A 25,489-nucleotide genomic window follows, 5' to 3' on the forward strand; every position below is an offset into this window, starting at 1 on the left:
GTCTGGCTTTAGGTGTGGCTTTGACCCAGGCATCCAGAGTCACAAAGATTTTGTGTTTTGATCACACACGTGCACGTGCATACGCACACACACTATTTTGCTCTACTTCCCTTCATATTGTTCCTATCCTCAATAGCATAGCATAACAAGATTGCTGCCAAAATTCCTGGTACTGCGTCTTTTCAGATGGATGTTCAACTGCCGCCCATCCCCCTGCCCCCCACCTGCCATAAAAGAACAAACATCTGCTACTTGAGGCTTCTGCACATGTCTGGGATTCATGCTTAGCCATCTGAGCTCATTCAAGCATCCCGAACACATCCTGTAGCCAGAGGATTAACTAGACCTGACCCAATCACCCTGGCAATGACTCACAAGGTGTGCTTGCAACCACACCTGAGTCACTTGCGCACTCCTAGAGAGCAACTAGAATCCAAACATCTGGAAGGGGGGATGGGAGGGAGAGGTTCCTCAAAGGATACTTCAGATACTACCAACAGGTGAGGAAGTGGATGGCGGCAGGAAGAAAGACAGCCACCCATCTTCATCCTCCTACACTCACACAGCTGTGACAGTTGATGGATGTGGGAGAAGAAGACAGGCGTGTCTTCCCACCTTCACTCCACAGGTCCACGACCACTACTACTCTAATATGTGAGTTCTCTGGAGACGGGCAGTCGTCTCGTTCCTCTCCTATCCCCCGTACATCACAAGCACTCAATAAACAAAAGCTGCACCGGATTTAAGATGGCTCATTAAACCATGTCCTGGATTAAAATAGCTCATTGCCCTGCCATGAATAATGGTGAACACTGGTAATCCTAGCACTTGTGAGGTTAAGGCAGGGGTATTGCTTGGAGTTTGTGGCTAACCAGTGCTATATAGTAAGAATCTGTCACAAAAAGGACAGGGTTTGTGGAGATGGCTCAGCAATTAAAAGTCCAAATCCTCTTCCAGAGGACCTGAGTTCAGTTCTCAGCACCCAAGTCAGCTTCACAAACACTTGCAACACCAGCTCCCGTGCTTCTGACTTTGGGGCCCCTGCCTTCATGTGCATCTACCCACACATGACACACACATAACTAAAGATTAAAAATGAGTATGGAAGCCAAGCGGTGGTGGCACACGCCTTTAATCCCAGCACTCAGAAAGCAAAGACGGGTGGATCTCAGTGAGTTGGAGATCAGCCTGGTCTATAAGAACAAATTCCAGGACAAGGTTTCAAAACTATAGAGAAACCCCTGTCTTGTAAAACCAAAAAAGAAAAAAATATGGTTTTTAAAGTTTGTTTTAAAAACTAAAGCAAATGGGGGCTGGAGAGATGGCTTAGTGGTTAAGAGCATTGCCTGCTCTTCCAAAGGTCCTGAGTTCAATTCCCAGCAACCATATGGTGGCTCACAACCATCTGCAGTGAGATCTGGTGCCCTCTGGCCTGCAGGCACACATGTAGGCAGATATTGTATGCATAATAAATGAATAAATATTTTTTAAAAAAAAACTAAAGCAAATGTGGCACATGCCAAATGCTCGTTACTTCCTGGTCATTTTACTGTTATCTCCTTCTATGTTTACTTCTCTGGCATCTGTAGCGTAGAAATGTTACGTTAAGCTTGAGGTTTGCCTATCTGCTCCCGGTTGTGTGTTTAGTGACTTTCCTGTTTGAATGGCTTCAATGAGAGTATTTCCATAACAGACGAGGTGGACATTCCAGGCTAGGCTGACTTTCCAGTGTAACTTTTTGTCAAACGTTTACCAGCCTACCACTGGTTTCAGAGGCCTCTCTTTCCCAGGGTTTCCCATCATTTGGAGAAGGGGTGAGTCACACAGGACGCAGATCACCTTCTTAGTTGACACGGTCACCCTCAGGAACATGCTGGTAGCAGGAGTTGTAGCCCCTTTAAGGCAGCTGAGGAACATGTGTCTCCTCTGCCCACCCCATGCCCTTCTTCCTAGACCAAGAGAAACTGAACTGCTCCCAACTGGACTTTGAATCTTGGAGTGCAGACAAGCCCCAGACAGAGTTCATGATAAATTCGCTGCAACTGTGGCCCCTGAAGACTGGGTGCTGTTGGCAGCAAAGCCTCATCAGGCAGTTCCTGGACGTGGCTCCATGTGATGCCTTGGCACAACCTCAGTCATGTGTTCTTTCTGCCTGGCTTATCACGGTTCTCAAGCCTTACCCTGGGAGAGTCTAGTCTGAGCTTAGAACGTCTGGAAGTGTCAGGCAGTAAAAGTGTGCCCAGGAGCTGATGAGATATGTCTCCGTGGGTAAAGGCTCTTGTCACGAAGACTGCTGACCCAAGTTTGTGCCCCAGGAGTGGAAAGAGAGAATTGATTTCTGCTTGTGGCCTGCACACAGCTCTGTCTTCCTCCGGGTTTCTACTGCTGTGATGAAACACCATGACCGAAGAGCAAGTTGGGAAGGAAAGGGTTTATTTGGTTTATGCTTCCGCAGCACTGTTTATCACTGAAGGAAGTCAGGACAGGAACTCAGGCAGGAGGCAGGAGGCAATGCAGGGGCCACGGAGGGGTGCTGCTTGCTGGCTTGCTCCCTATGGCTTGCTTATATCAAGTTGACATAAACAACTATTCATCAATGCACCATGGCACACCTCCCCACCCCCAAATAAATAAATAATAAATGTAATTTTGCTGTTGTTGTTTGGAGACAGAGTCTCTCTGTTTGTCCCAGAACTAGACTCAGCTAGCCTCAAAGTCACAGAGATCTTTATACCTCTGCCTCCAGAGTGCTTGGATTAAAGACCTGTACCACTGCACCTAGCTTGCAATAAACATTTATTTATATAAAATAATTTATTTTTAATTTTATGTGCATTGGTGTTTTGCCTGCTTGTGTGTCTGTGTGAGGGTGTTGGGTCCCCTAGAACTGTATTTACAGACAGTTGTAAGCTGCCATGTGGGCACTGGAAATTGAATCAGGAACTTCTGGAAGAGAAATCTGTACTATTAACCACTAAGTCATCTCTAGAGTCCCTTGTAATAAAAATTTAAAACTCCTTTCTTGAACTGAGAATCTAAACTGATATAAATATATATGAAAATACGCAGAAGCCAGACATTCCGGCGCACACCTGTAATCCCAGCGCTCGGGAGGTGGCGGCTACGGAACACGGAGTTCAAAGTCATCCTCCATCCTGGACGACCTAATGAGTTCAAGGTTAGCAGCCTGGGCTGTAGGAGATCCTGTCTCAAAAACAAAACAAAAGCCAACCAAACAAATAGCCACCCCTCAAAACAAACAACAGCAAAGAGGAAACCCTTCTTTACAGTAGTATGCTAACTAACACATGACATAAAGGCAGCAATAAAAAGTATATCATCTTCATGTATATACGGTCCTCGTCAAGACCATTGTGGGAGAGTGTGGCGGGACCATAAGGGCCAAAGGTCAGCGAGGTGGGAGTGAAACTGTGTTCTGGACCACTGACCACACTCATGAGCTCACAGCAGCTGGGGTTACCTGCACAAGGTCAAGCCAGTCAGCATTCTAGTGTGGGGTGGGGAGGGGACTGTGAACCCCAACCCCAAACCCCGGGGCCTTGGCAGTTGATGACTTCTGAGGGAGAGTTGGTTTCCTTTAAGGGTGTAAGGCTAGTAGGCGGAGCGCTATCTGGAGGCCCCACACCCAGGAGTCTGTAGGCAGTGCAAACTGGAGTTGATGTGTTAGAGAACGTGCAGTTGGTGGAGATATGGGGAGGTGGGGTGGGTCGTGGAGAAGTTAAGGGGTGGGTATGACTAAAATAACATTGTATAAAGTTCCCCAATAATTAATAAAAAATCTTTTTAAAAATAGATTATCTGAAAATTAGTAGGGTTGATTGCACGGGTACTGCAGGGTAAAGCCTGATTGGAGACGTGGGAATGGCTCTGAGGGAGATGAATGGAATAGCAATCCATCTCTTCAGAGCAGTTCCCCAGAAAATGTTCGTATTTCCAGAGACAAAAGTTGTGATGTTGAGACTGGTAAGCTCACAACAGGCGACAGAGAGTGGGAGAAGCCGGTGACAACATCTGGACAGGGCTGAGCAAAGTCAATGTCATGGGTAGCATGGGAAGACAGTACTTCTGATGAACTTTGCTCAGAGCACAGCAGAGGGACTGGAGTAAAGGTTCGGCTGTTGGAAAGAAGACCCAAATTCAGTCCCCAGTGCTCACATCTGGTGGCTCACAACAGCCTGGAACTCCAGCTTGAGAGATGCAGGCCTCTGACCTCACCTTTGTATGCAAAACCAGAATTGTGTATGTTTGTATGCGTGGCGTGTGTGGGAGTGTTAGTGTGTGCGGGGGGGGGGTGCTGGTGGGGGGGGATGCTGGTGTGTGTGAGGGATACGGGTGTGTGGGGGGGATGCTGGTGTGTGGGGGGATGCTGATGTGAGGGGGGATGCTGGTATGTGTGGGGGATACGGTTGTGTGTGGGGGATGCTGGTGTGGGGGGGATGCTGGCGTGGGGGATGCTGGTGTGTTTGTGGGATGCTGGTGTGTGTGTGAGATGATGCTGGTGTGGGGGGGATGCTGGTATGTTTGTGGGATGTTGGTGCGTGTAGGGGGATGCTGGTGTGTGTGTGGGATGCTGGTGTGTATGGGGATGTTGGTATGGGGGGGATGCTGGTATGGGGGGAGGCTGGTGTGGAGGGAGGCTGGTGTGTGTGTGGGATACTGGTGTGTGTGTGGGATGCTGGGGTCTGTGAGGATGCTGGTGTGTGTGGAGGGATGCTGGTGTGAGGGGAGGCTGGTATGGGGGAGATGCTGGTGTGGGGGGGATGCTGGTGTGGGGGGATGTTGGTGTGGGGGGATGCTGGTGGGGGGAATGCTGGTGTGTGGGGATGCTGGTGTGTGTGGAGGGATGCTGGTGTGGGGGGAGGCTGGCATGGGGGAGATGCTGGCGTGGGGGGATGTTGGTGTGGGGGGATGCTGGTGTGGGGGGGGATGCTGGTGTGTGTGTGGGAATGAGGGTGTGGGGGGATGAGGGTGTGTGAAAGGATGCTGGTGTGGGGGAATGCTGGTGTGTGGGGGGATGCTGGTGTGTGTAGAGGGATGCTGGTGTGGGGGGAGGCTGGCATGGGGGAGATGCTGGTGTGTGTGTGGGATGAGGATGTGTGTGTGGGATGAGGGTGTGTGTGTGGGATGAGGGTGTGTGTGGGGGATGAGGGTGTATGTGTGGGATGAGGGTGTGTGTGGGGGATGAGGGTGTGTGTGTGGGATGAGGGTGTGTGTGTGGGATGAGGGTGTGTGTGTGGGATGAGGGTGTGTGTGTGGGATGAGGGTGTGTGTGTGGGATGAGGGTGTGTGGGAGGAGGGAGGGGAGATGCTCTCACTAAGAGTTTCTAACCCTGGGAAACACTCTAGAGATCCTACACCAAAGACTCTAAATTGTCAAGTTAGAGATGACAAGGGAAGTGAGGGAGGGAGTGAGAGGCCTGGCTTTCCCTGCAGGACCCCCATCATGCTCTACATGATAACCATCTCTCCCACTCTCCCCTATTTCTGGCTGCCTCTCTTAATGCAGCTCCTCCCTAAACTTTTAAAAACTTATTTTATGTGCGTGGGTCTTTTGCTTGCATGTATGTCTTTCCCTCACACAAACCTGGTATTCATGGAAGCTAGAATAGGACATTAGTTCCCTTGGAACTAGAAACAGATATTATGAGCCATCATGTGGGTGCTGGAAGTCAAACCCAAGTCCTCTGGAAGAGAGCCGCACTTTTAACTACTGAGCCATTTTTCCAGGCCCCCCAAGTTTCAGAAAAGAAGGCTTTCCCCTTAAGGTCCTATCCTGCAGCCTGCTATGAAGCTCTGTCTCCTAATTACTCTCCCATTCCAAGGCCTATCTCGGCCCTTCTGGTTACAAGAGTCTTTCCTAATAAGGAAATGCCTATGGGAAGCAACTGAACCCCCGTGATAAATAACTGCACGGTGTTATCTGGACTCAGCTCTGGGACTGGGTAGGAGGAAAAGGCGTCACTTGCTGCACATTTGGTGAATTTCAAATGGACTCGATGGTGGTAGGCTCTGAAATTTGCTCTCAAATTGGTCAGCAAAAGAATAATTATAATGGCATTAAATATTAGGAAATGTTACCTTTTGTTTGTTTGCTTTGATTTTTGAGACAGTACCTTGCTCTGTAGATCATGCTGGCCTTGAACTTGAGAGTCCAATCCTCTCGCCTCTGTCTTCCGAGTGCTGGGATTACAGGCACGTGCCTGGCCTGTTTATTTTTGCTTTTGTTGTTGTTTGTTTTATTGTTTTTAACCCTTATTTTTTGGTTTGTGTGTTTAGGTGTTTTGCCTACATATATGCCTGTGTACCACATGCATGCAGAGTTCGGGAAAGTCAGAGAAAAGCATGAGGTCCTCTGGAACTGGAGTTCCAGGTGGCTGAGAGTCCCCGTGTGGGTGCTGGGATTCAAACCCTGATCCTCTGGCAGAGCAATTCAGTGCTCTGAACCGCTGAGCCAATCTTCCAGACCCACAGCCTATTTTTTTTTTTTTTTTGCTGTTGTTGTTTTGTTTTTTTGAGACAGTGTCTCAATACATCTGAGACTGGCCTCTAAATGAACAATGATCTTCGTGTCAAGCCTCCCAAGGGCCAGGAGTTGTGGCTATTGTTCCCCGGCTCCTGGCTGGTCTCTGGGTCAATGCCAACAGCTGCAAGATCTTGATTAAGTGAGGAAGAGAGCTCTTCTTGCTGTACCCACACTGCTTTCCATGTGTCTTAGTCCCTGTTCAGTTGCTAAGACGACACACCATGACCAAGGCAGTTCTTGTAAAGTATTTAATTGGGGGCGTGCTTACAGTTTCAGAGGTTTAATCCATCATTTAGTTCATCATCATGGTGGGGACATGTTGGCAAGCAGGCAGGCATGGTATTGGAGAAGTAGCTGAGAGTTCTACATTCTGATCTGTAGACAGCAGAAACCGCCCACACTGGCATGGATTCTTGAAACTTCAAAACTCACCCACAGTGACGCACTTTCTTCAACACGGCCACACTTCCTAGTCCTTCCAATCCTTTTAAAAGTCCCACTCCCTGGTAACTAAGCATTCAAAAATTCAGCCTTTAGTGGCCATTCCTATTCAAATAACACTATAAATTTTAAAACAAGGCTTAAAAACCTCCTTCAGAGCCGGGTGGTGGTGGCGCACGCCTTTAATCCCAGCACTCGGGAGGCAGAGGCCAGCCTGGTCTACAAGAGCTAGTTCCAGGATAGCTAGAACTGTTACACAGGGAACCCCTGTCTTGAAAAAAACAAAAAACAAACAAATAAACAAACAAACAAAACCAAAAAGAAAAGAACTCCTTCAGAAGCTAAAATTCCTCTTAGCCTATAAATTTTTACCACACTAAACAAAGCAAAGTTACAAACCAAAAACTGAAGCTAATTTTTATTCACTTCCTCCCTCCTGGACACTGGATGTAGAGAAAACAGCTCAGACAAGAGTCAGGAAGCCTCTGTTTGATGCTTGCTCTGCTACTCCCACTGCGACTCTGACCAAAGCATTTAGTCTCTCTGAGCCTCAGTTTCCTTATTTATAGAATAGAAATAACAGCACCTTTCTATGGAACAGGCATGTGTTATACACCCTGGTGTGTTCGAGAAAGGCCTCCCTGAGTTAGCCTTCTAAAATGCAGGGGTTACTCTTTTCTTTTTTTCCCTCGGTTTTTCTCTGTGTAGTCTTGACTGTCCTGGAACTTGGAAATTCACTTGTCTCTGCCTCCCAAGTGCTGGGATTAAAAGCACGTGCCACCACCACATGAAACAGATGTTGTTCTTGCTACTACCCAGCCTGCTGCCACTGATGCACATAGTAAACTAAAAACAAATTGAAAACTGGGATGGGAGTGTTGTCTAGCGCACGCGGAGTACCAGGCTTCCTCCCAGAACTGCAGGAAACCGGGTGTGATGGTGCACATCTGTGATTGCAGTACTGGCAGAGGCAAGGGAATCAGGAGTCCGAAGTCATCTTTAGCTACACTGCAAGTTCGACACCAGTCTGGAATATACGGGATCCTGTCTAAAAACACATATATCTAAAACCAGGTGTCATGGTTCAAACCCTTAACCCCAGCACTAAGGAAGCAAATCTAGCCTGGTCTATGTAGTGAGTACAGTAAAGGTTACATGGTGAGACCCTATTTCAAAGAAAGAAAAAGAAAGAAAGAAAGAAAGGAAGGAAGAAAGGAAGAAAGAAAGAGAGAAATGAAAGAAAGAAAAAGAAGAGGAGAAAAGAAGAAAAAAAAAGACCACCTTTTCTCCAAACACTTGGGTTACAAGTCCATTTATTGTTGTTACTAATATTCTTTATTTATTTATTTTTATAAATTTATTTATTTATTATGTATACAATATTCTGTCTGTGTGTATGGCTGCAGACCAGAAGAGGGCACCAGACTCTATTACAGATGGTTGTGAGCCACCATGTGGTTTCTGGGAATTGAACTCAGGACCTTTGGAAGAGCAGGCAATGCTCTTAACCTCTGAGCCATCTCTCCAGCCCCTATTCTTTATTTTTTAACAGTAGGGTCTTCTTTATCCCAGGCTGGCCCCAAACTTCCTTGGTGAATTCCTGCTCCTCCAGCCTCCGACTCCATGTGCTGGGCTTGCATTTGTGAACCACCACAATTTTATCCTGTCCTGGGAATGTCCAGGCATGTACTCTTTTAATTGAGTTACATATCCAGCCCTACATTTATTACCTTCCAGGAACATCTTTTATTGTGGTCAATTCTACATAAAATATTTGTGTTCTTGGTTTGTTTTATAGCTTGGAAGAGCCCTATGAAGCACTCAGCAGTAGAGCACTTTCTTACCATGCACAAGACCCTAAATTTAATCTCTACTACTGAAGAAGAAAAAAGCTCAGTGAAGTAGGTTTTACTTTATCTTATCTTACAAACTTGTAACCAGAGGGTTCAAAGAACTTGAACAACCTTGAGCCCGAGATGTCCAGCAAATAAACGGTAGAACTTGCATTTGATAGTCGGCGTCTCTGACTCCAAAGTCCATTTTCATCTAATAACTCTACCACATTGCTCTCTTGTTGAATTCCCACATAGAACTATGAACTGGCTCTTCATCACTCTCTTAAATAAATTCTCCCCCTACCATTCACTGCTAGTGCCTTGCTCAGATACTCTGCTCAGATATGAAGTACATATACATATGTATTGTTTTCTTCCTAGTTTCAAATGTATGCATGGACCATAAGAAAGCTTATCGCAATGCTGGGTATTGTTGGCACACACCTTTAACCCCAGCACTCGGGAGGTAGAGAGACAGGCGAATCTCTGAGTTCACGGCCAGCCTGGTCTACAGAGCAAGTTCAAATCTAGACAGTAAAAGATTCTTAACTGTAACTTTTAGAGACAATCAACATTAACAGCGCATTGTATATTCCTCAATTTTTTTCTAAGTAGACATTACCATATGATACTTTAAAAAATAAGATCAAGGAAGTTAGGTTTGGTGGCACACACAGTCCCAGTACTCTGGAGGCAGAGGAAGGAAAATCTCTGAGTTTGAGGCCAGCCTGGTCTATGAAGTGAGTTCCAAGACACAGGGCTACACAGAGAAACCCTGTCTCAAAAAATAAACCAACAATAAGAAAGTAAACAAATAAATAGAATCACGGGCCTGGAGAGATGGCTCAGCTGTTAGTGAGATTTGCTGCTCTTGCAGAGGACCTGAGGAGGCCCAAAGAGGCAGACAGTCTGAAACTGGAGTTACTGATAGCTGTGAGCAGCTGTATGGTTACCAGGACCCAAAGCAGGATCCTCTGGAAGAGAGCACGTAATCTTAGCTGATGAGTCATTTCTCCAGCCCCAGCCACAGTCTTAAAAATTATTATTTTTTTTTAAGACAAGGTTTCTCTGTGTAACATCTGTAGCTGTTCTGGAACTCACTCTGTAGACCTGGAACTCACAGATATCCACCTGCCTCTGCCTCCCAGGGGCTGGGATTAAAGACATGTGCCACCACAGCTCAGCCTATTTTTAAAATTTATATGCAGGTGTATGTCTGTGTCTGCCTACGTAGGTGCCTGCGGTATCAGATTCGCCTAGAGATGTAGCAAAATTGGCTAGCTGTTTCATTAGAAGGTTGCCTTCTTTAGAGGGATGCATCCTTTACTATGTAACTATTCTCCGGAATCTAAATTCTGTGTGTCTATTTTATAATTTCCACAACTTTCCTTAGTCGAGAAACTTGGTGTTTCCGACTGTATAGATACACTGTAATGGTTTTGCCCCATTGCCTACCAATGAGAATGCAGGAGAGAGGAGAGGGAGAGAGAGAGAGAGAGAGTGAACAGCTCTGGAACCTAATATGGAGAGTCCAAGTTAGGGGAGAGCTTTCTTTGTGGCGTTTCCAGCTTCATAGAGGCTTAGACCTTTTGTTTTGATGGCGTTAAGACTGGCCTCGAACTCGTGATCCTCTTTTTAAGGCCGGTATGCCAGGTAGGTACTTAGCAATGCCGGAACTTTTATTTGGAATGGGCCTTGTTTCTTACCGGAGTATTTTTTTTAGCTGTAAACCGTGCCACGCACAAAGATGGTTGCCAGGCACCGGAAGTAGCCGGTTATTTTGCTGGATTCCGTTCTTCCGCGGGGCGGAAAAGGCATGTCGGCTTGTGTCCCGACCGTTTCCAGTCCTCTTCCTTTGCAGGACCCCATGAGCAAGCTGTGGCGGCGCGGGAGCACCTCTGGGGCTATGGAGGCCCCCGAGCCAGGTAGGCGCAGGCGGCTCAAACTTAGGTGATCTTTGAAAACGAGTCCTCCCACTCGGCGGAGCCAGGCTAACTCGCCACAGGTGGGAAGGAGCGAGGCGGTGCTGTTGTTATGATAACGCCTAATAACGTGGAAAGATTGGGACTCAGTAGACTTGTTAGGTTTTTAAGATCTTCCCTTGCCACTGGTTGATGGACACCTCTGACAGCCTCTCCTTCTGCAGGGGAAGCGCTGGAGTTGAGCCTGACAGGTGCTCACAGCCATGGAGTACACAAGAAAAAACACAAGAAGCACAAAAAGAAACACAAGAAGAAGCATCATCAGGAAGAGGAGGCAGGGCAGACACAGGCTCCTGCCAAGCCCCAGCTTAAACTTAAAATCAAGCTGGGTGGACAGGTCCTGGGCACCAAGAGGTAAGGTCAGATATTTAACTCGGGGGAAATTCAGCAGCAGTTCGGCTGGGCTTTCTGAAAAATAGAGAATGAACATCGACTTCAGGGTCCAGGTTACTGGAGGTGGCTCCAGAGCAGGACAGAGCCACTTGCTCACTTTGGAGTAGTGTTCCTTCTCTGCAGTGTTCCTACCTTCACTGTGATCCCTGAGGGGCCACGATCACCTTCTCCCTTGATGGTAGTGGATAATGAAGAGGAACCTATGGAAGGAGTGCCTCTGGAGCAGTACCGAGCCTGGCTGGGTGAGAAGACCCTGGAGGTGGGGTTGCTGGGTTGCTCATTTATACCCGGCAAAAGGAAAGGGGTTGGTTCTGAGAATTTTCAATAATCCAGGATCAATTTTGCTAAATTAATGTTCTGCTTTTCTTTCCCCAACTTTCCTACCCAGATGAAGACAGTAATCTGTCCCCCTCTCCACTTCGGGACCTGCCAGGGGATCTGGAGGGTCAGGAGGAAGAGGAGGAACAGAGGTGGCTAGATGCCCTGGAGAAGGGAGAGCTGGATGACAATGGAGACCTCAAGAAGGAGATCGATGAACGGCTGCTTACTGCGAGACAGGTAAATTAGTTCAGTCTTTATACACTCAGCAAACACATGGGGAGAAGCAGCTGTTTGCTGTGCAGTGAGAATATCAGTGGAACAGAAAAGATAAGAGGCTGATCCTTTCCTGCATGTTGAGGGATGGCAATTTATTATTTCCGTTTTTGAATTGGTATCTTACTGTTTAACCTGACTGTCCTGAAACAGAGATCTGCTTGCCTTTGCCTCTCAAGTGCTGGAATTAAAGGTGTGTGCCACCACACCCAGCTCACTGGTAATTTTTACAAACTACAGAAAGTAGGAATGATGAAATAGAAAGTGGCAAGGCAGAAGCATTAGGGTAGTTGTAGGGAATGGCTCATTGTTTGCTTTTATTTTTTAATTTTTTTCCTTTCTCTGTATCTCTGTAGCTTTGGGGCCTGTCCTGGAACTAGCTCTTGTAGATCAGGCTGGCCTCGAACTCACAGATATTTGCCTGCCACGAGTGCTGGGATTAAAGGTGTGCACCACCACCGCCCGATTGCTTTTGTTTTAAAGATAATTTTTATTTATTTTATGTATATTAGTGTTTGGCTGCTGCCCATGGAGGCCAGAGGTCATCAGAACTCCTGGAAGTAGATTTACAGACAGTTGTGAGCTGCCCTGTAGGTGCTGGGAACTCTGCAAGAGCAGCCAGTGCTCTTCGCTGCTGAGTGGTCTTTCCCGCCCAGAGTGCCTCTTTAAAGAGATGACATTTCCAGTATCAGCAGAGTGTCTCAAGCAAAGAGGCCAGCTGACATAGCACCAAAAGAAAATGTGGCTCAGCCACCAGTGGGTCATATATGGACAAGTGACAAAGCTGACTTAAATTTTCAGTAATTATTTTGGCAATTTTTGTGGAGCGAATCTCAGTGGGGGTAAGGGATTTCTGGAGAAACTCTGTGCAGGTTGTGATGGGGCATGCCTGTATCCCAGAACTTGAAAGACAGAAGGATGGCTACAAATTCTGAGCAAACCAGGAATACATCTAGAGATTCTGTCTCAATCAATCAATCAATCAATCAATCAATCAATCAATCGGGAGAGGGGCATGGAAGGTGGAGAACAGGAGAGAGATAGCTTAAGCAAGAAGTAGTACTAGAATGAAGAAACCCCACCAAATCCTGGAGATATTTTGGAAGTAGTTACTTGTTTGGAGATGACTGGAGAAGAAAAGGAATCCAGAGTAATTCTGAGATTTTGGTTTGGGCCAAATCCAGCAAAACTCGACACAAGGATGGTAAGGTCGGACACTTGGAGCAGGTTGGGGATGTTTTCCCCCTTTGAAGCTGAGCAAAGGCCCGGAATCCTGGGAGGAGCAAATGGTATTAAGAGTCTCCTCAAAACAAACTTGGTGGCACAAGCCTTTATCCCAGCCATTGGAAGGCAGAGGCAGGAGGATCTCTTGAGCTCGAGGTTGGCCTGAAAATGAGTTCAAGGACAGTCAGAGCTACATAATGAAACCGTTTTGAAAGACAAAAATGGGATGGGGGTGGGAGTGGGGATACGACTCTCAAGACCCTGCCTTCCAGGTCCTCTTTCTCATCCCACGACTTGGGGACCTGACCATTAAGTTCTCAGACATCTTCGCTCTTTCTTTTCCCAGCGAGCCCTGCTCCAGAAGGCGCGGAGTCAGCCGTCCCCGATCCTGCCTCTACCGGTGGCTGGGGGCTGCCCTGCCCCTGCCCTCACCGAAGAGATGCTGCTGAAACGTGAGGAGCGGGCACGGAAGCGGCGGCTGCAGGCGGCAAGGCGGGCCGAGGAGCACAAAAATCAGACTATTGAACGTCTCACCAAGACGGCCGCTCCTAGCGGGCGCGGAGGGCGTGGGGCAGCGCGGGGCGAGAGGCGCGGAGGGCGGGCAGCTGCCCCGGCCCCTACACCCATGGTGCGCTACAGCAGTGGGGCACAGGGCTCCACTCTGTCCTTTCCTCCCGGCGTCCCCGCACCCGCGGCGGTGGTTCAGCGGCCCGCCCCGTCGGCCCCCGCTCCGCGCTGCTCCGTCCCCGGCTGCCCCCACCCACGTCGTTACGCCTGCTCCCGCACAGGCCAGGCTCTCTGCAGCCTGCAGTGCTATCGCATTAACCTACAACTACGGCTGGGTGGACCTGAGGGCCCGGGGTCCCCCCTTCTGGCCACTTAAGACCTCCCCCGTGCCACATTCCTTCTGTCTCCCCCACCCTATTAAATTTGGTGCGGTGCCTCGGCTTGTATAGAATTGCTGGAGTGGGAAACCGGCCGACTCGGAACCTGTGCGATTCATCCAGCCAATCGGTGGTAACTTTGTGCTCTTGCTCTGCCGTTCATTGGCTGATAAGTCAAAGCTTGTCCTGTTTTCCGTACTGGCTATTGTTGCTGTCAATCAGGGTCTCGATCGAACCTTCCCCCTGGCTTTGTCTGTGTGAGTTCTTGTTGTCTGGGAGAGCGGCAGAGGCGCCGCTGCGGATTGGACAGCGGTAGAAACCTGTGATCCTTTCCTATTGGTCAGTGTGTCGGTGAACGATACTGATTGGTTGGACTGAGCAATCCTTGTCCTCTGGAAGAGCTCTCCCCGGATGGGAGCTCCGGCCGCGGAGTGATGGTGGCAGCATCGGAGATGGGCCGGGCAGGGACCATGGCGGTGGCGGCAGAGGTGGCAGGGGCGGGGCAGCAGGCGGTAGAGGAGGCAGTGGTCTTCAGGGGTCTGTAGGTGGAGGCATGGCTCGGGCCAGCAGCAGGAACAGCAGCGAAGAGGCCTGGGGGGCACTCCGGTCGCCGCAACAGCAGGTATCCCAGCAGCTCTAAAAGCCTATCACGACAGCCATTTATTTCTCTTTCCCCTTTCCTGTCACTTCCTGTCCGGGGTGGGGGAGGAGCTCTCGGAGCCAAAGGTACTATGAAGTTCCTGAACGTGACCATTCTACTCTTTGTCTAAACTTTGTAACGTAGACGCAGTTTACCTGCAGCCTTTAGACCCCATCCCATGGCTGCAGTGCAAGCCTGCAGTGGCTTTCCAGTTACCAGAGGCGTAGTGAAGACCCCAGGGAGGCCCTCTCTATCGCGCAGTAGTTATTTGTGATGTTTTTCTATGTGCCTATTGTCACAACAGAGTCCGGCAGCGTCTTCTCTTGAGGGAGCAATTTGGAGACGAGCTGGAACCCAGACTCGCGCCCTGGATGCCATCCTTTATCATCCACAGCAATCCCATCTGGTTGGGAGCACTGCTCTGGGTCTCACATTGCCCCTCCTCTACCCTAGGGAGCTTGAGACCCAGGGGTGGAAAAATCCATCTTGGGGTTGTGGGAGGCAGACCGTCGGGGTGGGGGATGTTGAAAGCATTTTAGCTCTGGAAATGGCCTTAGATCTCTACCCATTATCAGTTTATGTTTTGCTTCTTCCAAACCATACCTTACCAAAAACCCCTTGGGACCAGGCTTAGGTGAGAGAAATCTTGGTTGTAAAGAACTGAAATCACCTGCCTTGTGTATTCGCACTTTAATCTTCTACACTAGTGTCTGGCTATTCCAAATCTTTCATACTGGCAGCCCTACATATATTTAAACACTCCTCAGCATCCCTCTGTCATCTCCCCAAGCTATGTTGGCTCATGGGTGGGATCGTGTATGCTCATGCAGGAGGTGGGGTGGACAGGGCTTTGGGTAAATCTCCCTTAGTTCTAAGTGCCGATTTGCCTCCAGCTTCAAGAGCTGTGCCCGGGAGTGAATACCCAACCCTACCTCTGTGAGAATGGCCACTGCTGCGGGGAGACTGGCTGCTGCACCTACTACTATGAACTCTGGTGTGAGTCTCCGAAGGAATCCCTTTCAGGTCCCCTGCCCGTCCTCCCTTGGATTTCTGAATTCAGCTCCCGAGGACTCTTCTCTGCACGAAGGGCGAGGCCAGTAATCGGAGATGTGCTCTTCTTGCCTCTCACAGGGTTCTGGCTGCTCTGGACAGTTCTCATCCTTTTTAGCTGTTGTTGCGCCTTCCGCCACCGGAGAGCTAAACTCAGGCTGCAACAGCAGCAGCGGCAGCGTGAGATCAACTTGCTGGCTTACCATGGGGCATGCCATGGGGCTGGCCCTGTTCCTGCTGGTTCCCTGCTTGACCTTCGTGAGTGACTTGAGGCTTTTGGGTGCAGAACCAGCAGCCCCTCCCAAGCCAGGACCCTCAGCCACCCACACTTCCACTGGCACTTTTCAAAGCACTTTCCCCCACTAGGAGAGCTCACTCTTCTAGCCCTGGCTCAGTCATCTACGCTGTTCTCTCTCCTGCAGGCCTTCTCAGCTCCTTCAAACCCCCAGCCTATGAGGATGTGGTTCACCACCCTGGCACACCACCACCTCCTTACACTATGGCCCCAGGCCACCCCTTGACTGCTTCCACTGGATGCACCTGCTGCTCTTCTGCATCCAGCTGCTCTGCCCACTCGGAGGGGACAAGTGTGGAAGGTGTCTCCTCCCACCAGAGTGCCCTCCCTCATCAGGAGGGTGAGCCTGGGGCAGGGTTGAGCCCAGTTCACATACCCCCTTCCTGCCGCTATCGTCGCCTGACTGGTGACTCGGGTATCGAGCTCTGTCCTTGTCCTGACTCCAGTGAAGGTGAGCCAGTCAAGGAAATGAGGGCTAGTCCCACCCAACCAGATCTGGAGGACCATTCCCCTTGTGCACTGTCCCCAGATTCTCCCTTGGGGCTGGCTTCCAGTTATGGGGACATCCCATAAGTAGTTTCAGGAAAGAGGCCACCAGGAACAGCCCCAGTTTCAACTGTGGTCTTCCATGTGGGCCCCTCCCCTCCCCTCCTTCCTAGAATATGCCTGAAAGGGCTGGAGCCCCAAAGAGGGCAGTACCAGGACTGTGCTATCTTTACTCACTCCCAAAACATACACAGGAGCCTTTAATCTCATTAAAGAGACATGAACCAGCTGCTTGTGGTTTTGGGTAGAGTAGATCTCCAATTATTGCATGCCCCCTAACCACACTGGGGTTGAAGGGAAAAAGCAGTGACCATTCATCACCTTACCTGAGGACAGCAGGTAGCCCTGAGGCAAAACTGCCAAAGGCAAGAGTTTAGTTAGGGCTTTTTCTTTTTCCAGTTTATTTAGAAAAATAGACTCTTGAGTTCACAGTCACCCCAGAACTGTATGGGGTGACAATTAGGGGACACCTGAGATGGACTTATAAGATCTGAGGGAACCAGAAACCTAAGACCTTGTCTCTGCATATTCCAAGTGACACAAGTGGCCTAGCTCTCCTCCAATCCCTTCAGTACTCTTCAGCCATGACCAGTAAGACAAGGCTTGTCCATCCATGAAAGGGGCGGCAGCCCATGCCCCGTCCATCCTGGTCACTGTATTGTTCCCACAGAAACCCCGTAGCCTGGTATTGCCGCCATACGTTGCTCATGACATTGGCACGGAGTTCACGGTAGAGCTTGGCTGCCTGAGCCTTGTGGGGACCCTCCACATGCCCGTAGTGGTGGAGTGCCCCTAAAGCTAGGTAGTTGATGTTCAGCCACACGGCACCCCGCCAGTACGGGGGATCATGCTCAGAATTACGCTGTCTATAAAAGAGGCTGGAGGCCGAGAGGGAGCGCAACCCAAAGGGGCTCCAGAGATGGCGGCTGTCAGCTAGAATGTCCAGCAGGGGCCCCAAGCGGGGCGAGCTAGGGTCCAGTAGCTGTAGCAGGAAGGGAAAAAGAGAGACATAGCCCGGGGCATCCACATACTGCAACTTAGGTGGAGGCCGGCCTACCACCCTAACCAGCCCCTGCGGAGGCCTGGACTTGAGCTGTACTGCTTTTGTGTGGTTCCCAAAGTCAGCAAAGATTCCCAGTTCAGGAGCCCAGTGCAGCTCGTCTAGGCTCCTAGGTTCTTCCAGGGAGGCAGCCAGTGGGCCCAGCTCTGCAGCAGCTTCAGTCTCCCCAAGCTGGTCTGCAAGCCGTGACAGCACCCGGGCGCCCAGTGCCACCCAGCATCGCAGGTCCAGGTGTCGCTCTGCTGTAGAAGGGTGTGACGCCCTGGGGTAGTCATCCAGGCCTGAGGGCAGTGTTTTGGGATTGAGTAGGGTAGGCAAAGCCAGGTCTCTGCCCCGCCAGCGGTAGGACAGCGGCACTGGCCCTGCCTGACTTTGATGGAGCCAAGAGAACCAAGCATGCAAGCGGGGGAAAGCCTTTCGGAGGAAGGCCAGGTCATCAGGGTCACTGCCTTCCAGCATTCGTAATACCGGCAAGAGCAGGGTTGGAGGGTTAGCATGGGCTGCACGTTGCACTAGGAATTCTGGGGGTACCCGGGATCTGGCCTCATCCCCCAGTATCTGCTCCCGCCCAATCCAGCCATCAGCATTGAGCAGCCCCAGCCAGTGTCCTAGGGCCTCTCGGGTGAGGTGGGGATCCCATCGCTGAACCAGTAGCTGGTGAAAGCCTTCATCCCAAAGGAAGCCTCGTGGGAAGAATGACCGGGAAGGGACTCCAGAGAAAAGAGGGACGGGTGGAAATAGGGCAGGGTCTACTTTCTGCTCAGACCCTTCCACACCAGTGTCTGGCAACACCAAACCCTGTCCATAGAAATAGCCAATCCCACCAAGGAGGTCACTGAGGGCAACCTGCCCCAAAGTCTGCTCCTCGGGGCTCAGGCCCTTCTCCTTTAACTTGAAGGTCCTCTCAAAACGCTCTTGGAAAGCTGCAGCATGGCTCTCCAGGGCCTGGGTCAGTTGGCTGCCTACTAACGGCCCGAGGGCTTGGTTTCCTCCTGCCTGGGCACTGCCAGACTCAAATATGAACTCCACAGAGAAAGGGACTTTCAGTGTCACCTGCTGTATCAAGAACTGGCCTTGCCCACTAGGGCCTCTCTCCTCCCACTTCAGAGATCCAGGCAAACCAAGGTAGCGCTCCGGAGAGGCCCCTGGGGGTCGGTGCTGAAACCAGCTGTTGAGGCGGCTCTTGACCATATCCGTGAGCAGTGGCAGCCCTGGGTTGGAGGACCAGAGGACATTGTAGCTTGAAGGCAAGAAGACAAATGGGAACAGTTATTCAGGAAAGGAAGGTCTTGGCAGTTTCCCTGGTGGGAAAGTGGGGTGGGGCCATAAAAGCCAGGCTAAGTCAACATCCACACCACCCCTGTACCACCCTGCACCCTTCCCCCATATACCTGCTATGCTTAGGGACAGTGTCTCCTGGACTGGTTGGTGGCAGAAGAGTAAGGCGGAAGTCACCAAGTTCACTGGTGTGCCCATTAATGAACTTTAACTGTCCTTTGGCTCCAATCTCTGGTAGTAGGACTTCCTGACCATCAGTTACCACGTAGAAGAACAGGGACACCAAAGGGAGGCTTCCCGAGGCCTGGGTGACCAACGATAATAAAGCATTAGAAAAGCATTCTTTTGAGAATCAGCCTTAGCAAAGATTACAAGGAAGCGGTGTGGCAAACACCTGTCAATGCTTGAGGGTAAGTGGGTGCGCTGGAGTGGGCCTCAAACAGGGATCCCCAGGGGGTATGACAGATGTTTTAGGATGCTATATGGATTGTTTCATAATCTTGTGAGTTAGGTGTCAGGGTGATAACTGCTTTACAAACAAGGAAATGAAAGCTTGGAGGTGCTCAGCAAGGCTGGTGTCCCAACCACTGTCAACCTCCATTTCATAGGGCATTTGCTGCTGCAAGGGGAGGATGGGGGAAGTCTGTGCTGAGGAAAGAGGTTCCTGATGCCCTGACCTGAGGCACTACGGTCACTCTCCAGCTCCAATTCCCTCCATGCTGACCCCCAGGCCTCTTGACGAACTCAGTAGTGAGCCTTAAAGCCCCATCGCTGATATGTTGCCGGCCGAAGGAGAGGCCATCATGGAACTCCCAGCCATAGGGACCCACGCCGTCTCCCTGTTCACACGTGTGCCTGAGCTTAGGAGGGGTCCCCGGAGTGGCGCTCTGCTGCGCCCACATCAGTCCTGGGAAGTAGAATGGCCATGTAAGTCAACAGATACTGTCCTTCTAAGTCTGCGAAGACTGCTGGATCCTCCCCACTCCTCCCCTGTCGCCTGCCCCAGAGTTACCCGTGAGCAGTGGTTTGGGGCTGCGAGTCTTCATGCCGAAATAGACGTGTGGACGGTAGGTGCCCCAGAAGAGTTCCGGGGCCACGGCGGTACTGGAGGAGTCGGGGGGCAGCGCGGGCGGCGCGGGGTGCAGTGTGAGCGCACGACGCATACGGAGCCATGCCATCACCCAGCGCCCGGACAGACCGAAGGCTAGCGCCAGCACCACCACAGCCAGGGCCGCGCCGCCAGCCGAGCCGCGCGCCCCGCTAGCCCGGCCGTCCCGCCGCCCAGCACCCCGCGCCCTCTCCAGCGACCGCGCCCCCTCTGCAGCCGCGGCGCGCCGTCGCCTCTCGCTGCGGGCCATCACGGCAGATGGCCCGTACCCCGGCCGCCACCGTGCGGTCAGTCAACTGAGCCTACTGCCCGCAGCTCGCTGAGCACCCGCGGAAGACTCGCGGAAATCCCGCCCCGCCACGTCAGGTCCGGGACCGGAACCCGGAAGTGCTGTGGTTGGCGGGGTTCGGTACTGAGTACCGGGCTCTGCCGGTGAAATGCGTCAGTAGTCCTGGGTTCAGCGGGTGGAGAGAAAGAGAGGAGCAATACCATGCTGAACCCATCGTTTTGCTTTGTTTAAATAATGATCTTGGGCTGGAGAGATGACCCAGCGGGTAAAGGCGCTTGCCGGCAGCTGACGACCTGAGTTAGATGCCCGAACCCACGTCGTGGAAGTAAGAGAACTGACTCCCACAAGCGCGCCTGCACATCTGGCTTCCACACTTGTGCGGTAGCACGAGCACACACGTACACTCACAAGCACACACGAATGATTATAAAGAAGAAAAAAGTACGTGTGGGGGTGAGGCTGGAGACGTGACTTAGCAGTTAAGAGCACGCTGCTCTTGCAGGGGACATGGTATGATTCTCAGCGCCCACATGACATTTTACAAATCGTCCAGAGGGTGTGACGCCCTCTTTCGGCACTGCATGCCCTGTGGTGCACAGACATAATGCAGGCAAAATATCCATACACATAAAAAATAAGTATTAAAAAACGATCATACTAAGGCTAGTTTTTTCCTCCTTGGGAGATGAGTTTGTCTAAATTTTCCTCCAACTTGATATGTAGAACCAGAGTGACTGAAACAGGGTCTTGCTTTGCATATATAGCCCAGGCTGTCCTAAAGCTTGATGGCCTCCTGCCTCAGCCTACAGAGTGTCAGGAGCTAGGATCTAATATGCTGCTTTTACATATTGCTGTCCAGACTAATCTGGGTGCAGGAAAACGTGGCCTAGGAAATACAAGCAACCGGGTCCAAGGCACAGAGCTGGGAAGGGGCTAGCTTAATACCCAAGTGGCTAGCTTAAACCTGGGAAGTTTAATGAATTAAGCTCTATCATTACTCACACCCTGCACTCCCTTCGTCCTGCAGTGAACTCACAAGGAAGCCCGGGGTCAGGCAAGTAATGAAATGACTTGACTCATGAAATGACAACTCAGCCTGTTCATTTTTAAATTTAAGAAAAAGTCTGTATTCCAGACTGGCCTGGAACTTGCCAAGTAGCCAGAGATGACCTTAAACTTGATTCTCTCACCTCTACATCCTGAGCATCGGGGTTACAAGCACAGGTGCCATTACTAGTGTATTCAGTAGTGGGGAATCAAACAGCTTCATACATACAAGCCAAGCACTCTGCTGAGCTGCAGTCCCAGCCCTCATTCATACACTCACTTGTAGTGCCAGAGAGGAACGCAGAAACGCTTACGTGCTAGACGGGTACTTTACCATTGAGCTGTATCTTAGCCCCTCACCTAACATGCTTTTCTAGATGAACTCAGGGTTAGACGCTATGAAAGGCATTTTCTTTCCTATGATCCAAGAAATAGAACTCCTATGGAAAACATGACTTATGTCTGCCTTAAGGTTGTTCAGAGGTAGTACCTGCACCTCAGACTGACCTATGAGCAACTTAGGGTCTCACTATGAAGCCAAGGTTTCCCTGGAATCTACATAGCCAAGCCCAGTCCTTGACACTTGAGTGCTGAGACCACTAAGTTTGTAGTATTTGCATGTAACCCACCCTTGACTTATACCTTAAGTATTCTCTAAATAGCTTATACCTAATACAATGTAAATGATATGTCAACAGCTGTATTATTTAGAGAATAATAACAGGGAAAACCTGTACACATTCTCCCAGGTGTAATTTTTAAATTTATTACATTCATCTTGAGGGTATGTAGGTGAATGTGAATGTTCCACCGTGTGTGCGTGCTTGTCATAAGACCAAGTACCTGAGGTGATTCTTGCCTTTCTCGTGTGTGTCGTGGAAATCAAACTCAGGTCATCAAGCATGGTAGTAAGTAGTTTTACTCAATGAGCCATCTATTTGACCCCTGGATGTTTAGAAATACTTGATTACACTATGTAAAGATGTGTCACTGTGGTTGGTTTAAAAAGCTAAACAGACAATAGCTAGGCAGGGAGAATAGGTGGGATTTCAGACAAAGAGGAACTGGGGACGAATCTAGGCATGCAAAGAAAATGCAAGGAGACAGATGCAGAACAAATCGGAGGTACAGAATGAAAGGTAAAAAGCCATGAGGCAAAATGTGGATGAATATATGTGGGCTAATTTAAGTTATAAGAGCTAGTGAGACAAACCTAAGCTAGGGCTGAATTTTCATAATTAATAAGTCTCCGTGTCATTATTTGGGAGTTGTCTGGTTGGACAGAGAAGGACTCCTCACAGTGGGAACCAGGAGGAATCTAGGCGCTCATGAGAAACGAGATGCTCAGGGAAGCAGGATGGACAGTATTGAGATAAGGTAAAAACTCAGGCTGGCAGAACAGAGAGAGACTCATTACACCCGGATGCAGTATTTTCATTCCAAGGTTAATGGAATCAGCACAGAACCCTTAGATAGAGTGCACAAACCTACTATCCTTACTCGACAAATGAGAAAGCAGGCAATGATAGATTTATGTGTCCCATGTCTTAGGTACTTAAGGGCAGAGATGACTGGGGCTGACACCCACCCCCAGGCAGGCTGGGTCTTTTTATACAGTCTTCAGGGGCTTGTCTTTGGCCTGTGGCCATGTCAGAGGAGCAGCCGGTGACAATAAAGCTTCAGGAAGCAAGGCACAATTGAGTAAATCTTAGATAGGCAAGGCCGGAGGGTTTTGGCTCCAGAACGTTTCTTGCTACTGCTGTGCCTTTACATGTTGGCTGATGCCATTTTCCTCTGGTATCTGGCATGGAGAGTGGATGATGGGTGTCCGGGGATCCCCACTGCCTTTAATGTAGTGTGATTATCTCATGGAAATATCTCGTTCTACCGGGTATGTTTACCTGTGAATTATTATGAAGATGATTTCCTCTTGAGCTGTACTGTTTAATTGAAGCAATGATTTTATACAATAATAGAATTAGTTTAAATAGAATTTTGATGATTAAGGGTTTCTAACAAATATAGTAAGGGATTGTAATAGAGGTTTGTTTAGTGGGAAAATTAATACAGGTAAAGGTAGAATATACTGTTGACCCTGCCCCTGGAAGAGCAGGGGCTGCAAAGGGTAGAAAATAGAAACTAGAAATTGTCACCCAGCTAGGACTTAGGAGTTTCTCTTGAGGAGCCACATAGAGATTGTGGCTTAAGTTAATGATCAAGGAAAACAGCTGAGTTCCAGGAGTTAGGCTACCTTGAATTCTTTTAATCTTAATGTTGGGAGACGTGTTCACAGGTTTCAGTGTGCATCATAGCTAAAATGAAATTTTAAGTATGACTTAAGGTTAGGTTAAGATGATTTTGTTCATGTGTTGAGATAGAAAACCTTGGGTAACAGTTTAAAGTTTAGAAAAACATATTTTTAATAGTTGAGTGAGCAACTCAATGAGGTCAGGGAACAAAAACAATGGCAGTCTGGCTATTGCTGGCTGATGTACCTTTCTTGCTAGGATGGGTTGGTGATCAAAGGTGATTAATTCCTTGTGCCCATTTCTGCCCTTAGCTTCCTGATGATTTAATAAAAAACTGTTGATGAGCAGGTATGCACCCTGAGGACTTAAGGTAGAAATGATTGATAGGTTTTCATATGTAAAAGTTTAGATTTGTGATTTTTACAAGTTTTATAATATTACCTTTAGTGATAAATAATAAAGTGATTGATCCTTTCTTTCTAACTGAAAAAAGCAGCCTGCCAGTAAAAGAACTGGTTGAGAAAAATACCTTGCTTGCTTATACTCTGCTAATCTATAACAAGCTGCTTGGACATTAATGTATTGGTTCTTGGGAATAATTTGTTTCTTACCTATAATATATAATGTTTAATCATGTAAGAAAAATGGGAACATGTTTTTTTTACCTGTATTCATTATGATTCACTTGAAAAATAGAATGCAACCACACTGTAATTTTTAAATTGCTTGAAAGATTTTGATGAGATATATGAGCTGTAAAGGAGAAATAAAGATAGATGATAAAGAGACCCTGAAGGTATGTGTTTTCCCTTTTTTTCTGAGAATTAATTAAGTTTTACTCCCTCAGACAGAAAAGTCAACTGAGTGATTAGTTCGCTGACTCTGTGGCTCCCCTTCAACTCCTGAGCTGCTGAGGGCCGGTTCTCACAGCAGCAGTCTTTCTTACAGGAGGGTGGAGAGAGAAGCCTCTGGTACCTTAAAGGACGGTGGAGAGAGACGTCTCCAGTATCTTTTTAGGCAGGGAAGAGTTACAGTACTGCTGGATGGAGGGGGGCTCCGCAGTTAATGTAGTTGGTAAATTACATAGCAGCCAGTATCTAAGAGATCTCTGATTGCCTTCACTGGGCATTAAGTTCTTCTTTGGCAGTAACTGTAGGCTATTTTTTCTTCCCTTGGAATGTACAGTAAGGAACAAGGGGGCTGGGAAGGTGGCCCATGATTTGAGCACTTGCTGGGAAAGCATGAGAAACTGACTTGGGATCCAGTATACCCACATAAATGCCAGCTCGGGTAGTAACCTCAGCACTGGGGGAATGGAATCCTCGGGAAGACGGGATCCTTGGGGCTTGCTGAGTAGGCTAGCTGAAAATGGTAAGCTCCAGGTTCAGCGAAAGATCTTGCTTAGAAACAAAACAGAACAAACTCCACAAAACAGATACCCAAATATACACATTCATACTCTCACAAAAAGAAACAAACAAAACAGCTGGGTGCTGGTGACACACATTTCTAATCCCAGCCATTAGGAAGGCAGAGGTAGGCAGATCTCTGTGAGTTCAAGGCCAGCCTGGTCTACAGAGCAAGTTCCAGGACAGCCAAGGCTGTTACATAGAGAAATTCTGTCTCAGAAAAACAAAACAAACAAAAAAGAAACAATGTGTACTGTAACCCAGTACTTGCAAACACAAACACACACACGCACACTCACACACATATTGGAGTGCCTTTATGTTATAAAATACACATGGTTATTTGCTTAAAACTAAAGTTTTCTAAAAGAATACTCATGTAGCCGGGCAGTGGTGGCGCATGCCTTTAATCCCAGCACTCGAGAAGCAGAGGCAGGCGAATTTCTGTGAGTTCGACACCAGCCTGGTCTATAAGAGCTAGTTCCAGGACAAGCTCCAAAGCTGCAGAGAAACCCTGTCTTGAAAAACCAAAAAAAAAAAAAAAAAAAAAAAAAAAAAAGAAGAAGAAAGAAAGAAAGAAAAAGAATACTCATATAGAATGAATGAATAACTTTTTACCAT

The 25,489-nt window shown here is 48.9% G+C and overlaps 3 protein-coding genes across 11 annotated transcripts; 2 read left to right on the plus strand and 1 right to left on the minus strand.

The window, feature by feature from the left end:
- Positions 1–10,567: 10,567 nt before the first annotated feature.
- Positions 10,568–13,971, plus strand: Ino80b (INO80 complex subunit B). 4 transcript variants are annotated; one of them, XM_048416405.3, is made up of 5 exons: positions 10,568–10,745; positions 10,952–11,156; positions 11,319–11,437; positions 11,584–11,753; positions 13,360–13,971. In XM_048416405.3, the coding sequence occupies exons 1-5, from the start codon at positions 10,637–10,639 to the stop codon at positions 13,894–13,896; spliced, it is 1,140 nt and encodes a 379-aa protein (XP_048272362.2). In that variant the 5' UTR covers positions 10,568–10,636; the 3' UTR covers positions 13,897–13,971. The 4 variants fall into 4 exon arrangements, with proteins under 4 accessions (XP_048272362.2, XP_048272363.2, XP_085546783.1 ...); XM_048416406.3 differs by having other exon boundaries at positions 10,572–10,745; positions 10,967–11,156; XM_085690657.2 differs by having other exon boundaries at positions 10,605–10,745; positions 10,967–11,156; positions 11,303–11,437.
- Positions 13,972–14,276: 305 nt separating this feature from the next.
- On the plus strand, positions 14,277–16,657 carry Wbp1 (WW domain binding protein 1). Of its 6 annotated transcripts, none has more exons than XM_048416408.3 (5): positions 14,277–14,519; positions 14,842–14,943; positions 15,431–15,560; positions 15,669–15,845; positions 16,010–16,657. In XM_048416408.3, the coding sequence occupies exons 1-5, from the start codon at positions 14,451–14,453 to the stop codon at positions 16,453–16,455; spliced, it is 924 nt and encodes a 307-aa protein (XP_048272365.2). In that variant the 5' UTR covers positions 14,277–14,450; the 3' UTR covers positions 16,456–16,657. The 6 variants fall into 6 exon arrangements, with proteins under 6 accessions (XP_048272365.2, XP_048272366.2, XP_048272367.2 ...); XM_048416409.3 differs by having other exon boundaries at positions 15,431–15,533; XM_085690661.2 differs by having other exon boundaries at positions 14,377–14,519; positions 14,842–14,962.
- Positions 16,658–16,800: 143 nt separating this feature from the next.
- Mogs (mannosyl-oligosaccharide glucosidase) lies at positions 16,801–20,198 on the minus strand. The gene is made up of 4 exons (XM_048416404.3): positions 19,779–20,198; positions 19,444–19,673; positions 18,880–19,070; positions 16,801–18,728 (listed from the first exon to the last, which is right to left on the minus strand). The coding sequence occupies exons 1-4, from the start codon at positions 20,122–20,124 to the stop codon at positions 16,997–16,999; spliced, it is 2,499 nt and encodes an 832-aa protein (XP_048272361.2). The 5' UTR covers positions 20,125–20,198; the 3' UTR covers positions 16,801–16,996.
- Between the last annotated feature and the right edge of the window lie 5,291 nt (positions 20,199–25,489).

Source organism: Myodes glareolus, chromosome 6 (assembly GCF_982192425.1).
Source record: "Myodes glareolus chromosome 6, mMyoGla1.1, whole genome shotgun sequence".
NCBI classification, from domain to species: domain Eukaryota; kingdom Metazoa; phylum Chordata; class Mammalia; order Rodentia; family Cricetidae; genus Myodes; species Myodes glareolus.